The sequence below is a fragment of the Lagopus muta genome, chromosome 1 (assembly GCF_023343835.1).
Source record: "Lagopus muta isolate bLagMut1 chromosome 1, bLagMut1 primary, whole genome shotgun sequence".
In the NCBI taxonomy this organism is placed as follows: domain Eukaryota; kingdom Metazoa; phylum Chordata; class Aves; order Galliformes; family Phasianidae; genus Lagopus; species Lagopus muta.
In genome coordinates, this window is record NC_064433.1 from 101,792,932 (window position 1) to 101,808,625 (window position 15,694).

Consider the following 15,694-nt stretch of genomic DNA (forward strand, 5'->3'; position numbering starts at 1 on the left):
CCACCTCTCCACAACCTTCTCTCAGATGGTTGTATTGATTGAGCTATGAGGTCTCCCCAGAGCCTCTTCTTTGCCAGACTGAATGGTTCCAGCTCCCTCAGCTACTCCTCAGACACATTACCAGCTTTCTTGTCCTCTTCTGGTTGCACTCCAGGGCCTCAATGTCTCTCTTTAATGAGGGACCCAGAGCAGAACACAGTGCTGAAGGTGTGACCTCATCAGTGCTGGATACGGAGATATGATCACCTCCCTACACTTGCTGGTTATTCTTTTTCTGTTACGAGCCAGGGTGCTGTTGGCCATCTGGGCACAATACTGATTCATGTTCAGCTGGCTGTCAACTAATAACTCCAGATTCTTTTCTTCTGCACAGATTTCCATCCACTCTGCCCCAAGCCTGTAGTTTTTGTGGGGTTGTGTGATTGAAACTCAGGACCCAGCACTCGGTCTCTGTTGAACCTCACACAATTAGCCTCAGGCCAGTGATCTGGACTGTTGGAGTCAGCTGTCCTAGCTGTGTCCTTTACCCAGTTGCCCACCCATACCTACTCACTGGGAAGCTGAGTGAGGAAGAGAAGGCCTCAATGCACTGTAAGTTCTGCTTAGCAGTTACTAAAATGTCAGTCTGTTGTCAACACTTAACTTGGTTGCAAATCTAAAACACAGCAACACACAGACTGCTGTGGAGAAAATCAATTCCATCCCAGCCAAACTGAGTACAACTGTGATTTTAAATACTTTAGAAACTGGGATAATGTTGAGTGAATGTAGAATTTAATATTTCTACATTATGACACACTTAAATGATGACACTCAAATATATTTTTTCCATAACCATATCATAACATCATGCAGTGAACTGTCTGAATTGGTACAACTGCTAAGGAGGAACCAGTTTGGAAAATGCTCCAGTATTTCCCACGTGGTTTTTGGGAGGGAGAGACAAAGTGACATAGTTAAGTCCCCCTTTGTTTTTTTTTCTTCTGTACCACCAAGCAGCATGGTTAGGAGACATCCTCTTTCTCACTGATTTAATGTATTACTCTTGATTTCTTTTATATTGTATTAACTATTTCACTGAAGTGATAAAAGAATGTGAGATGTCTCTTTATATCAATTAAGCAACAATTCTGCCTTTTCACTTCTTTGTTGGCTTCCCTTTTGGGGGCAGATGGGAGGAAGGGGCTAGGCCTGGCATGCAGCAAAGATTCAACCTGAGATAGTGAATTGACACCCAATGTGGGGCATGATAGTAATTGAAATAGGAGATCTGCTGGATCTGCGTTGCAGTTTCAAATGAATCTTGTCACCATGCCAAATTGTTGCTGTTAGCTAAAGAAGAAAATTTATTTTTCTCCCTTTTAACACAGTTTTTCAAGGGAATGCACACAATTGTGCTTCAGATTGTGCTACTTAAAACCTATTGGAGCTCTTTTAAGGAAGTCACTCTGGGCTCTTTGTGTGTGTACACCGGACCGATGCTTGTATACAACATGGCATGATTTGAGCATTACAAATTACACTTCAGGTGTTGCTAATGATTCCACTTCTTCCACTGTCTGTCCTCCTCCCATACATTTCCTTTTCTCCCCCTTGAAGTTTTTGCATGTGTCTGGAATGTCCAAACTGCCATAATTATACTGTCATGTTAACCGTATGTGCTCCTCATTATTAATATTGGTCAGGGATCTGCCCCAAAGCTGGAAAATATTGAGTGGCAGGGGGTGGGAAGGAATTTAGGAGAAAACTTAGAGAATTGGGCACCCCTGGTGTCATTGAGTTTCACTCCTGAACACCTGTAGAGCCCTGAATGTTGAGGGAAGTATTTCAGAGAGGAAGATTGTAGCTCTGGTGGATCTAAGGAGGCACAAATTATTTAGGGCCTGACTTATGCCTACCAAGCCCTGTTCAACACTATTCAAGGCAAGGGGATCTGTGATTCCAAGAGAGATAGGTGTTCACCAGTTATGTGGTGGAAGTTCACATAAACCACACCAGCAGTTTTTGCCAATACATTGTCAGCAATGAAATGAAAAGATAATGAGAGACCCTGTGTGAGTTAGTTGGACTACCACCCTTTGAGAATATGAAGAAAACTTTGCCTCCTCTGTGCAGACCTGTAGAGAAAATGTACAAAAACTTGGCAGGTTTGACTATGAGGTTCAGCCCTTTAGAAACCTGGTGCCCTACTTCCCAAAATTTCTGGATGATTCAAGTTTCCCATCTGAGCCCATTGTATAACCAGTGCAATCCGTGTACTCCAAGTAGTATCAGTAGCATGGTGTGTAGAAGGGACCTTCTCTTTGGACATCCAATTTAGCACTGGTAGTCAAGGTGATATAAGGAGCTGTGCTTCAGTACCAACTTCTGAAGCAGCTTGAACCTGCTTATGTGCTACTGATATATTTTTTTTCAGTTGGAGTGTAGCGCTCTTCGCATCCTCTGTATCCTGGTCTCTAAAATCAAAGGGATCGACCTTGGGTCTCCTCTGGTGTCCTTTTCCAGAGGCTGCAGATGGGACCCTTCTCCCCAGCTGCAGTGTAGAGCAAGTTTTTTTTCACTGTGTCCTGTCTGGACTGGTCCCAGGACTCCTGCACAGGCTGTCTCCTGTTTACTTTGTTCAAAAGCTTATTGTTGTTCAGGTGCAAAATCATTCTTCTTCTGTGTCACTTGATAGAGGGCTTACATTGAGCCTATAATTGGGGATATGCATTCTACAGAAACCCACAACACCTAGGAAAGATTGTTTCCTTCTTACTAGTTGGCAGGGACGTAACTTTGATTTTGTTGATGCATCCACTGGGATGTGAAAATGTCTGTCTTGCCATTTTATTCCTAGGAACTGGATTTCCTGTGCAGGTCCCTTGACATTACTTCACTTAATACAAATCCTTCTGCAAGCTGGTTTTGCTATTATTTTCTTCCCTTTCTTGAAAATTTTGCTGTTTTGCCCCACGTGATAATATCGTCAATGTACTGCAGGTGCTCAAGAACTCCACTCTGTTCCTGTGTGGTCTGGAATGGCCAATGGCAGATGATTGGGCTGTGTTTCCACTCCTGGGGCAAACAGTTCCAAGTGTACTGAATGCTCCTTGAAGTAAAGGTAAACTGTGGCCTGCACTCTGCTGGTAAATGGATGGAAAAGAGTTTATTGACAACGTCAGTTGTGGTTTACCACCTGGCTGCCTTTGATTAGAGTTCATATTGAAGTTCTTGCGTGTTAGGTACAGCAACACTCAACAGTAGTGAACTTCATTCAGGCCATGATTGTCCACTGTCAGCCTCCATTCTCCATTGTCTTTTCTTGCTGGCCATATGGGGCTGTTAAATAGTGAGCAAGTCTTGTTGATCACTCCTTGGCTTTCCACTTGGCAGATGAGTTTATGGATGTAGATCAGGTATTCAAAGTAGTCAACTTGTTTTTTTTTGTTTGTTTTTTGTTTCTTAATTGAGCAGCAGCTCCTCTTTCTCTCTTCTCTGCTGGCTTCCTATGGAGGGGGTGGGATGGGGGGAGGCAGCTAGGCCTGTCGTGAGGCAGAGATTCATCCTGCAATAAATTGATTGCGGATCTAAAACGTAGCAACGCACAGGCTGTTGTGGAGAAATTTAATTTCATCCCAGCCAAACTCAGCACAACTGTGATTTTAAACATTTTTAGAAACTGGGATAATGGTGAATGAATGCAGAATTTAATATTTCAGCATTATTGCACACTGATCAGTGTATTAGCAGAAGAGCATCCTGATGTGAGAGATGCTCGCTGAAGTACAGTGGAAAAAAAGAAAAAAATGATTTTGTGTATTGAGAAGTGTTGTGGATAGTTGGGATGTGAAATACTTTTTTCCTAAGGAAAATCCCTTTTTTGCCCTTTCCTGCCAAACTAATACCTTTTCATTGGCGTTTTAAGAGAAGTCCATCTTTCCATCTAGTCAAATTGAGTCACCATGCCTCTCCTTGATGTTATACAATAACTTGTCTTAAAATAAATGCATAATTGAGAGCATACTGTCATTGAATCTTGAGTATAAACACTGACTGGCCTAGAAAAAAGCTTTAAAAAATAAAAAACAAACACCAAAAAACCTTAAAGGTTGTATAGAAAAATAATTGTGAAGAGGAAAGGGACCTGGTGGTGTTGGTTGGTGCTCAGCTGACCATGAGCCCACAAGTGTGCCCAGGTGGCCAAGAGGGCCAACAGCATCCTGGCCTGCATTAGAAACAGTGTGGCCAGCAGGAGCAGGGAGGTGATCATCCCCCTGTACTCAGCTCTGGTAAGGCCGCACCTTGAGTACTGTGTTCAGTTTTGGGCTCCTCATTACAAGAAAGACATTGAGGCCCTGGAACGTGTCCAGAGAAGGGCAACGAAACTGGTGAGGGGGCTGGAGCACAAGTCTTATGAGGAGTGGCTGAGGGAGCTGGGATTGTTCAGTCTGGAGAAGAGGAGGCTCAAAGGAGACCTTATTGCACTCTACAGCTTCCTGAAAGGAGGTTGTGGTGAAGAGGGGTTTGGCCTCTTCTCCCAGGCAACAAACAGGACCTAAGGAAATGGCTGCAAGTTTTACCAGAGGAGGTTTAGGTTAGACATAAGAAAGAACTTTTTCTCTCAGAGAGTGGTCAGGCACTGGAATGGCTGCCCAAGGGAGGTGGTGGAGTTGCCATCCCAGGCAGTGTTCAAGAGGCGCCTGGATGAGGAGCTACGAGATGTGGTTTAGTGCTTTTGGTAGCAATGGTAATGGGAGGACGGTTGGACTGGATGATCTTGTATGTCCTTTCCAACCTTGAGTCTATGAGTTCTATGAGTTCATTCTGTGAGTCTGATGATCTCTAGGTTACACTTCTTTGAATCCCATGGCTCACTCAGTGGCCACTTGTATTTCATTTTTTTGAAGTTAAGTGAGGATTACCTCTGTAACCTCTCTGAGAAGGAGCCTTGCAGTTTGTGATGGATGTATTGCAGTTTCATTTCTTTGTTTTCCAGACCCTGTGCAGTGGTCAACAGACCAAGTGCTCCACTGGGTAGTATGGGTGATGAAGGAGTTCAGCATGTCAGACATCGACCTTAATGCACTCAGCATTCCTGGGCGGGAACTCTGCAGCCTCACTCAAGAAGACTTCTTCCAGCGAGTCCCACGTGGGGAGATTCTGTGGAGTCACTTGGAACTTCTTCGAAAGTGTATGGGATTTTTCTGTAACTGATTTTACTTAACTCCCCCTTTTCTCTTATTTATTCTTAAAATTAGTTGAAAGTAGCTGTTTTTCCTCTCTTTAATATTAGCATTAAAAATGAGAGCATCAGCACAAAATAACAGGAGGTATTAGTAAGCATGTCCTTGTGATAAGCAGCTTCCCCATTGTTCATTAAACTGCATAACTAATATGGAAGAAGTATGGATTGATAAATCCTTTGTGTTTTTTTTTAATTAAGATTTTTAATTTGTGCATCTCCTGAATTTGAGAATTTTATAATTAAATATTGATAACAAGTTATTTAGTGTACATCTCTGCCTCACATAGAATTGAAGAGTATTAATCATAGGCAGTTAAATCCTTAGACTGTGCACAGCGTGACTGAGAAGCGATGCATTTCTATGTGTATAAATATGCTTTCAGACTTACCATGCTTGTGTATAACCTGGCAGACTAAAAACTACTTCTGTCACATTTTGCATTGTATGTCACATTACATTATATACCTAACGGCTTTAAGGTATATAGAATGCAAAGGGCACCTAGAAATTCACTATTGACATACTTAGTTCTGGAAAATAAATGGTAAAGCATCAAATGCTTCTGCATACCCACAAGACCATGAGCTATGCGTGTTTTTTCCAAACTGATGGAAAATGTTGGGCTCTATTCCCCTCTATGAAATATGAAAAGTTTTGATTTTCAAATGATGATAAAGGTAAGCTTGAAGCTAATGTTTTGAGTGAAAACTCTTTCTGATCTGCAGATGTGTTGGCTAGCCAAGAACACTCTGGAGAAATAGCAACTGTTACTATTGATCAGCGTAAGTATTTCTGCCAGAAGTTAATTAATACACTTAACTGCTTGCAAGTTTGACAGTGTGATTCTGTGCTATGTTTGATGTACAGCGCTATAATGTGACTTTCTTACTGTTGTACCTAGACAGTAGCTTTCTTTGATGAGAGGAGGCTGTCTTCTAACATTCAGAGTGAAGCATTTGATTTCTCAGTATCTCTTTACTGGCTGAATGATGTTGTAAGTTAGAAACTTTCATACTTCAAGACATACATTTTTTATGATAGATTTTCCTCTCTATTGAAATAAGATCTCAAGGGTGTAAGTTTTGAAGTTTTGGTATTTTGTGCTATGTATTGTTTTAATGAACGGGTAAGTTATAATTCTTTTATTTAAAAAAAAAAAAAAAAAGCTGTTGAGAAAGAAAAAAGTGAAGGCATGTGTAAAAGAGGACTTGCTTGAAAAATAATAGAAGAAAAATTTTAGAAACTCCTTTTAGATGTAGTACAGTGACATCAATTATTAAAATTGAATTTTCAGAGGACTTGTGAGCAGCTTATGTATTAAATAAACATGTACAGCATCCTGAGTTTGTGTCTAGTTAAATTCACCTAGAATGGGACATTCAAATCCTCCAGTCTTCATTGCTGTTTGAATAGCAGACATGAAGGATTGCACAGACTGTAGAGAAGAGTTAAGGTAAATCACATGGGAACGGCATAAAAATGAAATCAAAGGCATGAGTTTTATTATGTAAATATGTAAAACATAATAGTAGACTAAAGCTTTATCTACAACGTGCCATTTCTACTACACGTCCTAAAACACATTTTCTAATAGAAGTGGTAAAAATGCTTTAAATTCTCAGTGTTGTGATTTCGACAGTGTGCATCTTTTTAGTGAATGTTTAAAAAAAACAAACCACAACCCTAGCTTTTGCTGTTATCATATAGACCGTAAATAATATATGCCTATGCATCTGATGTTTCTCTACCTAGCTATTTATAATTGATGTTCTGCAATGTTTTCTGCTTTACAGCTGTGCACATTATTCCAGCATCCGTACAGCCTGCTACCCCAACCACCATTAAAGTAATAAACAGCAGCGCAAAGGCAGCTAAAGTACAGAGAGCTCCAAGGATCTCAGGGGAAGACAGAAGTTCCCCTGGGAACAGAACAGGTATTGTCTACATCATTTTTAAATGCAAATGCAGTGAACACTCATTAAGTTGAATTACAGTTTTATAGGACATGTCTTTGTCACTCTGGTTGCAAGGTTTTTAGGAAAATATGTGTATAGATACAAAAAGGGACTGTGTCTAGAAAATGCATCACAAGCGTATGCGAACTTGTCAGGTTGGGTTAACTTATACTGTCATTTTTGCTTTAATATTCTCCACTTCTGTGAATTGCTGTTTTAAATCCTTAATTCTCCTTACCCTTACATTTTCCTTTTTTGAAACTCTGCGTGAGAGTCCATTATTGTCATTCAGGGCTTTTAGGCCAAGAATTTGTCATCTAACATCAATGCAAAATACTGTTTTTCCCTCTTAGGAATTACATCTACTCTCTATATCTCATTGAGAATTTAGTAATTTAACTGCAGGTAGATGAGTTAAAAAGAAATCTTACTGATTGATTGTATGTGCAAGGTGATATATTGACTTAAACTGTGGTACGTGGGTCTTTCTTCCCCATTTCTAATATTACATGTAAAAAATCAGTGAAAAGTGATCATTAAAAATATATATACTCTATTGCATATATATATTTATGCCTGAAGAAGAATAAGCAAGTCATGTTTAATCTGTTTTATTTCAGAGTAGATGTGTGCTTTAAGTGATTATTTGTGCTGTTAGATAATTTTGTTCCTAAGTTCTAGAAACAAGTTCATGGGAAGTCTTAATTTTCATATTACTGAGTTTCTTTTTGCATAGATTGATACAAGGACTTTGCAGGAAAGTATTTCTTTCGTTGTAGAGAAGATGAAATAAACTAAATGCAGGTTCTCTTTCCATTGTATGTTCTGTGTTGGTTTGCTTTAATCTGTTGGTTGAAAATTTTTTGCTTCGGTGTGAAAATGAAGAAGGACTACTTGAAAAGTGGATCTTGTTCCTATTTTGGCAGGAAACAATGGCCAGATCCAATTGTGGCAGTTTTTACTAGAACTTCTCACTGACAAAGATGCTCGGGACTGTATTTCTTGGGTTGGTGATGAAGGAGAGTTTAAATTGAATCAACCTGAACTGGTTGCACAAAAATGGGGGCAGCGCAAAAACAAGCCCACAATGAACTATGAAAAGCTTAGTCGGGCCTTGAGGTAAGAAACTTCAGAAATTGATCAGATGTTTACTTGCTCTTGACTACTTCATTTTGAGCTGTTTTAATAAAGGACCTAAATGTTTTCGTGGGATTTTTTTCAGTAAGGAGATAAACAGTTCCTGTAAAGCTACTCCTTCCTGTTAGATTGTACTAGTCTTCTCTTCATAGCAGTTATTGCGATAATTTCTTAAGCATATACAAATTCTTTTTTTTCCCCAAGATTGTTGAACACTACCAAGACAGATAATCTCTGTAGTTAGCCTTTCCTACATTTATTTCTCTTTTTTGACACGTCTTCAACATTTATACATCTACCCATTTGTAAACAGTACTCGTTAGTGGGGAAAATTGCAGGAGTGTTTGAATAGTCTGTATTACTGACTTTCATATTTACTTGTTTCTGTTCTTCTTATATTATGACAAACATTCTTCTGTAGTTATTGGTTACAGGTTTTCTTCATTCCATCATGACTTCTATAGTTTGACATTGGTAAAAAAGATTTGTATTATTGAATCTCCATAGGTGATATGGTTGAGGGAGCGGGGAAGAATGTGAGTAGCTCCATTTCAGACTTTTTTCCCCAGTTAATTTGGTCTCTAGGAGCATGGGAGAATTCATCTAAGTTGCCTTAAATCATTAGGATTGCATTTCTTATTTCCTTTTTGGATACAGTGAACGCTATTTCTGTTGGTTTTCAAGAAGGGTATTTGCAGCATTAAGCAATAAATATTTAAATAGTTTTAAAGTTGTGTTGATGTCTGAGATATAAGATGGACTTGTAAACATTTCCACTTTTGGCTATGTTATTTTTCATAAAAGGAAGTAAACTCATCTAGCATTGTTTAAAAAATACCAAATTCTCTGTACGTTTACCTCTTTGAGGAAATAATGCTGACACTGAGGACGACTGAAGTTTATAAGCTCATAAATTGGCATGGAGTAAGTAAAGACAGCTATCGCATTTACATGAAGAGGAGGCATCAGAAGAAATTGGCAGGCAGCAGATACACAGCTTAACCATACAACGTCACTGGGCAGCTCATCCCACTCTTTGCCTGTCCTCCAGGGGAGGAAGTTCCCGTACCCAGTTTGATGCCTTCCCATTCCATCTTATGCCAGTTGTTGTTCCCCTTGCTTTGTGCCACCATACGTGGCTTTTCTTTTCCCAGAGACTTCTCTATAGGTACTGGAACATAGCTGGTAAGTTCCCCTGATGCCATCTCTTCCCGGGTGCTGTTATGCAATAGGTTTGAGAATCTTCAGGGACAGATAAGTGAGGATGCAGTGGAAGGTTCACCCAGGAGGTTGTCTAGGGCAAGGAGGACAACTCTAAGCCTTAAGGCTGTTTCTGCAAAGAAGGAAAGCAGGGTTAATTGACTTAGACAGTTCCCTTCTGTAGAGAACAGAGGGCCCAATATGTGAGCCAGTCTCTACCCATAGGGAAGCTTGCTACCCCCCTGGCGCCTGGGTCAGAGAATGACTAGAAGACTTCCTGACTTTGTTTCTTCCTCCAGTTATTCCCTACTGATAGTTCAGGCTGACTGCAATGAAGTTGCTGAGAGAAACATGGGGGCTATCAAAAGGCACTTCAGGGGACTTGGAGCAATTAGTGGATAGAGTTGGGAGTACAGATAATGTTTTCCATATCCCTTTAGTGGCTTGGAAGGACCAGGAAAACCCATATAATAAATACATGGATATGAAGCTGGTGCTACCACAGGGGTTTTGGCTTTTTTGACCATGGGGTGATTTACTTACCTGATGGCTGCAGATAGGGTCCACCTGGGTCAAAGGGGAAAAAGGATTTGAAGGGCTGCAGTACCATTCCACTGTTTCCAGTGTGTTTGTCTGAATCTGTGTTTATGCATAGAATGTATATGTGAAAACTTACAGAAACATCAAATTTTATAAATGATGCTAATTTTGGGGGGGGGTTATCAACAAGCATTGTTGATAAGAAGATCTTAAAAGCAGCTGAAGAACTCTGGAATAATGTTCTTATCACTGTGATATTAAACAGATGTCTGAACAGTAGTTTCTGTAAATTAGTATAAGAGAAGTTTTACAGTTATATTTCAGTTACTGAATTAAAGAAATCACATTCCTCAAAATCTTGCCATTTTGCAATTGACATGTTTTCTAACACTTGAATGTCAGAAGGGATCTTTAATGCCTCTCGCTTACTGCTGAGATAAACACTGTTGCCAAGCTAAACTTTTATTAAAACAAAAATGGTAATATGTTTTGTTTATCAGTGTACTGAAATTACTGTATCAGTTTTGCTTAGTGCTGAAACTGATATCATTGAGAAACATGCTCGATCTTCCAGCCAGCTGTGGGAAAAACAGTTTTTGTCATGAAAAGTGGAGGGGCAGCTTGTTGTTATTCCTATAACTTAGTAGTTTTCTGCAATCAGCATCTGTTTAATTACCCTGTAGCAAACTAAGACTTGGGAAAAAAAGTATTAATTTCCTCTATCGTTCTGAAGCAAAGTTTCCAGGTGATTCAAAACATTCTAACATGATAGCTAATAAAACCTGCATGGGTACTTAGAGAATTATGCTTGTGGTTTTTGAATAGGCAAATGCTATACGTAGAAACGTATTCAACATGTATGTTACCACATATGATTAGACTGATATGATTAGATTTTTAACTTTGCTTAAATTGATCTTGCTGGTGAAAGAGAAATATCTTTATCTTTTTTCTTCCTATTCTGTTTAATACTGTAAAAACCACAGTGCTGATTTTCAGGCTGCTTCAAACGTAAACTGTTTATCTCAGAAAAGCAGAGATGAACAAAGAAGGCAAGAGACAATAATGAGGGGGGAGATAATGCCTTCTTACCAAGGCTAAGCACTATGTAAACTTCCATCCCCTCTTCTCCAACCACAAGCTGTTTTTGAACTGGTCTAGCTTAGAAATGATGGTCTTGGTGCTTTATACAGTTTATAAAATAATTACTGCTTTGTTTCCCTTCAGTACATCAGGGTGCAAAGGGCAGCTTTCAACTCTCTTCCCTTTCTTGTGAAAGAAAACACTCAAAGTTGATCTTGATACATAAAATTACGTGAGAATCTTAATGTGAAAAGATATTTCACATTATTATTTCTTCTTATTATTTATTATTATTTCTTATTTCAGCATCCAACTGTCTTTAAGTAAATGACTGGATGTGCGTGGAACTTACAGATTCTGAAAACTTAATTTGTTGGTTTTGTTGTTTTTGTGTTTTTTTTTTTCCACAGATACTATTATGATGGAGACATGATATGCAAAGTGCAAGGCAAGAGGTTTGTCTACAAATTTGTGTGTGACTTGAAAACTCTCATTGGATACAGCGCAGCAGAGCTGAATCGGTTGGTCAGAGAATGTGAACAAAAGAAACTAGCAAAGATGCAGCTTCATGGCATTGCACAGCCAGTTACAGCAGTAGCATTAGCTACTGCATCCCTGCAAACAGAGAAAGATAATTAAGCACTAGGACCTGAAATGGGAACCCATGGCCTTTCCTATATAGCCAGAGAAGTTGCTTTACTTTTATCTGAAATGGAAGCTTCTTCTTTTTCTTCACAATACAATACCATGCATGATTTTCTACAAAGAACTGGGACTTGTGTAAATTTGGATCTTTTAGCAGCATATGTTTCAGTGTACGTTAAGAGATCACCACAACTTCTGCAACTTTCAGTCAGGGCCTTTATGATATACAATCTGAAATTGGTGGAAAAAGTTGAACTGGTCAGCATTCTGCGTTTGCAGCTCTACAAAATCATTTTTGCAGTGCTTTTTAACAAAAATGAAGTAAACACAGGCTGGGCAGTTGTCTGGATTGGGTTCTTTCCAGCTTTTTGTTCTCTGCTGAGCTACCAAATTGAATTTGATGCTTTTAAACTTAAATGAACCTTAAATGTTCATTACTCTTACCTAATCAAGCAGAGCTGAAAGGCACACCAAACATGACAAAGCATCGGGTTCCTCAAATAACTTCTGTGTTTATAAGGAAAGGAAACTAAGGCAAGGCAGAACTGAAGATCTGTGCTGAAGAAAGAGATCCAGGTTTAGATCTGGCTTAGGTGAAAAGCCAATTATGAGTATTTCACTGTAATATGTTGATAATCTGCATTTATGAGGGCAAGTACCAACCTGTTAAAAGACCTTGTTGATGCTAGCCATGTAATATGAAACAAAACTTCTTTCCCCACCATCCTCCCATCAGGTGATTTGAAAACTTAAAAAATATCCCTCACCCAAAGAGTAGTCTGTAGGTGGGTTTTGTTTGTTTGCTTGTTTTTATGCTCTGTTCTGCCAGGTGCTTTATACCTGCATGATAGTCAACCCTAGTGACTGAAGACTAAGTTAATCACAGTCATTAGTCCCTTGCTCATTAGAAACAAAATGCAAGTTGAAAGTAGTTTTAAAGAGAACTGAAATTTAATTTCCAAATTATTGTACAGAATGACATGTATAAAAGTGCAAAGATGTGCAATTTTTATTTAAAATTAATTTCTTTCTGAACTTCAAATGATGTTTCTGAAGTTTCATAATCCAAATGCGTGCTCCAGAACTGGGTACAATTTGAAGTATGGATGATGAATAGAAATGCTTGGAATATATTCTGAATTTTGAGACACTGGTATAGAGAGAACTTCATACGAAAGTGCAGTAAAAAGCAGGCTGCAATGTTTGAGCTTCTACTTTTATGACTATTTCTTTTGATGTTTGAAAATAGTATGGTTTTAGTACACACCTTTTTTGTTATTAAACATTGTAATTGTTATAAGGCATATTTCCAAACTTTTTATAACTGAGTACCCTGCTCCCACTAACATTTCACATTCAATTAAAATGCAAATGGTTAAGGGAAAACCTTTTAATTCAGCTACCCTTAAACCTTAAATAAAAAGTGCTTGTACAGAGACTTTGTAAACGTAAAATGTATTTACATGGTGAACTGGAGTACTGGGTGGTTGTTCTTAGGCTGAAAAGGAATGGTCTTACTGGTAGTCTTACTGGTAGTCAGAGGGCAGAAAACAGAGCATTCATCTTTATTTTAAAGATGGGTTGAGGACAGAGCTGTTTGTTTTATAGGTGCGTGTTCATTTGCAGATAGCTTTTGATTAATTAAAAAACTTGCATGCATTTCTAGTTTACCTTCTTATTACTTTCATAACTATAACACTTTCTTGACAGATTCTTTCATCAACTCTTAATATTATGTTCATTCTTGGGTGCTTAAAAAGTATTCCATCAACTAAGCATGTTGACTTTTTCTTTTTTTAAAATGAAATCTTCTAAGCCATGAGCAAAGTATGTGTCTGTCACTAGAAGTCAACCATCAATCCACATTTGCTGTTAAAATAGTCCAACTCCACCAATTGGCAAGTGCTTAAGGTGACTTATGCAAATAGATTTGCTTTCTAAGAGTAACGTGAAGCTGATAGTACAGTGGCAGCAACTATGTATATATAACATCATGCCTTTACTAAACAGAAATCCAATACAAGTTGCTAGTTCTATTCAGCAGAGTTCATGAAAAGCCTCTTTGTTAAAATACAGTACAAAAAAAGTTTAAAAAAAAATAAACACAAAAATAATTTACTACATCTAACTGGACTGCAGTAGGACAAACTGAAGTTGAAATGTAATATCAATTATTTATCCCCCTGAATGTTCTTTCATACGTGGTATGGGGAAAGTTTTGATATCACACTTGATTTGTAAATGCATCTGCTTGTTAGTTTGAACTTTTTCAGTAGCTATACAGTTCTTTGGGTTGTTTTGGTCATCTACTTTTCCACCTTGTTCTAATTTAGCAAAGAAGAAATTTTTCAAACAGTATAAAATCACTGACATATTTTCTGTTGTTGAGGGAGAAACCTGTGACTAACTTGATGTCTTCAGTGAAAAAGGATGTAGAATATACTGTCAAGAGTTGTTCTGATGCTGCCAGATAAAAACATAGAAAGAATATTCCCAATTTTTTTGTAAAAGAGAAGGTTTTTGCATACTTTTTACTCTTTAAATAAAGACACTTATACTCTGCTGATAATTATGTATTTGTTTTGTGTTTTTCATTTTTTTGGTAATTTTACATGAAACAGTTATTTTTACTCTAAAATATTTGTGCATAAAATGTCAATATAGTAAAATAAAAATGTTATACAGCCAGTGTCTGTTGACTTGTTAATTTTTCAGAAAGCTGTCTGTAATATTCATGCATGATCAGTTTAAGGATTAATGTATGCACTGCATTCTCATTACTTCCAAGATCACAAATGAGTTACAAGAAAGAAGGCAAATAATTTCTTTTTCTTTTGAAGTTGTGTAGTCTTTGACTTGATACTTGCCTGTGTATTTTCTACTGGAACTCAGTATTCCTCATTTTCGTAACAGCTTACTTGAACATCTTAATTGCAAATCTTAAAATGGGGCTATAATAAAAAATAATGATGGAAACAACAGTAGGACGTCTTGGATCCTGGGCAAACAGTAATTCTGTTCTTTTAGGAATGCTTAAAATGGAAAGATTTATATTAATCAGTAAATGAATGCATCCCAGCAAGGACTTTTATTCTTCATTCTTGTAGTCTCCCTTACTTCACGTGGCCTTTGAACTCCAGTGTTAGCTCTGTTCTTGTTCAGAAGATCAAATCCTATTTACACAGTTATTACCTTACTTTTAAATGTATCTTGATGGAAATCTTCTCATTGTACCTCTTATCTCATCCATCTAGACTGTCAAGTTCAGCACTGAAATATTTGCTCATCTTCACACTGAACGGATTGCTCAGTTTAATAATGTTTCTGTTTCCCTTGGCATTTTGAGGCATTTTGTCAGCCTTCTAAAGTGCATTTAAATGTGCTCAGTGTCCAGTGAAATGACAGCATTTTATTGGTGCTCAAAGTAATTAGTATCTTCATGTCCATCTGAGTTTGATCTGGGATTCATATTTTGATTGGAACAGCGGAGAGAATTATGGATCGACGGCTTACAGCCATCAGTTGTGTTGTCTTGTTCTGCTTACAGGACTCCATTGCCTGATCAGAGAAAGGTGAGATGAAATGTCCACTGACAGGAGTTCATGGCAGAATTTTTTTGAAGGAAGCATTATGCAAGATCTGATTGCTCTGGTTTGTGGGAAATATACCAATTGCAATGGGGATTTTAGTTTGCTCTTCAAAATCATGTGTTGTGTTGCTCATCTAGCAACACAATATTATGACTTCTACAATATATTTGACTTGATGCTGTGTAGCTTCTTTTGAGAAAGTAATTTGTAATATGAATTACGCTAAACAATGTTACTTCAGTAATTAATAATATGCCTCTGTTACATTTTGTATCTGTATTTCAGGTTGAGCACCTAACCAGGCCTCAAACTGAAA

General features: G+C 38.1%; 1 protein-coding gene across 2 annotated transcripts in view; it reads left to right on the plus strand.

Annotated features, from left to right (window-relative positions):
- Positions 1-14,479, plus strand: part of GABPA (GA binding protein transcription factor subunit alpha) — a 24,576-nt gene extending 10,097 nt beyond the window's left edge. For both annotated transcript variants that reach the window (XM_048968064.1, XM_048968056.1), the window contains exons 6-10: positions 4,979-5,173; positions 5,954-6,010; positions 7,022-7,162; positions 8,110-8,302; positions 11,554-14,479. In XM_048968064.1, the coding sequence (XP_048824021.1) occupies positions 4,979-5,173; positions 5,954-6,010; positions 7,022-7,162; positions 8,110-8,302; positions 11,554-11,782 (815 nt within the window). In that variant the 3' untranslated portion in view covers positions 11,783-14,479. The remainder of the gene's footprint in view (positions 1-4,978; positions 5,174-5,953; positions 6,011-7,021; positions 7,163-8,109; positions 8,303-11,553) is intronic.
- Positions 14,480-15,694: the final 1,215 nt, after the last annotated feature.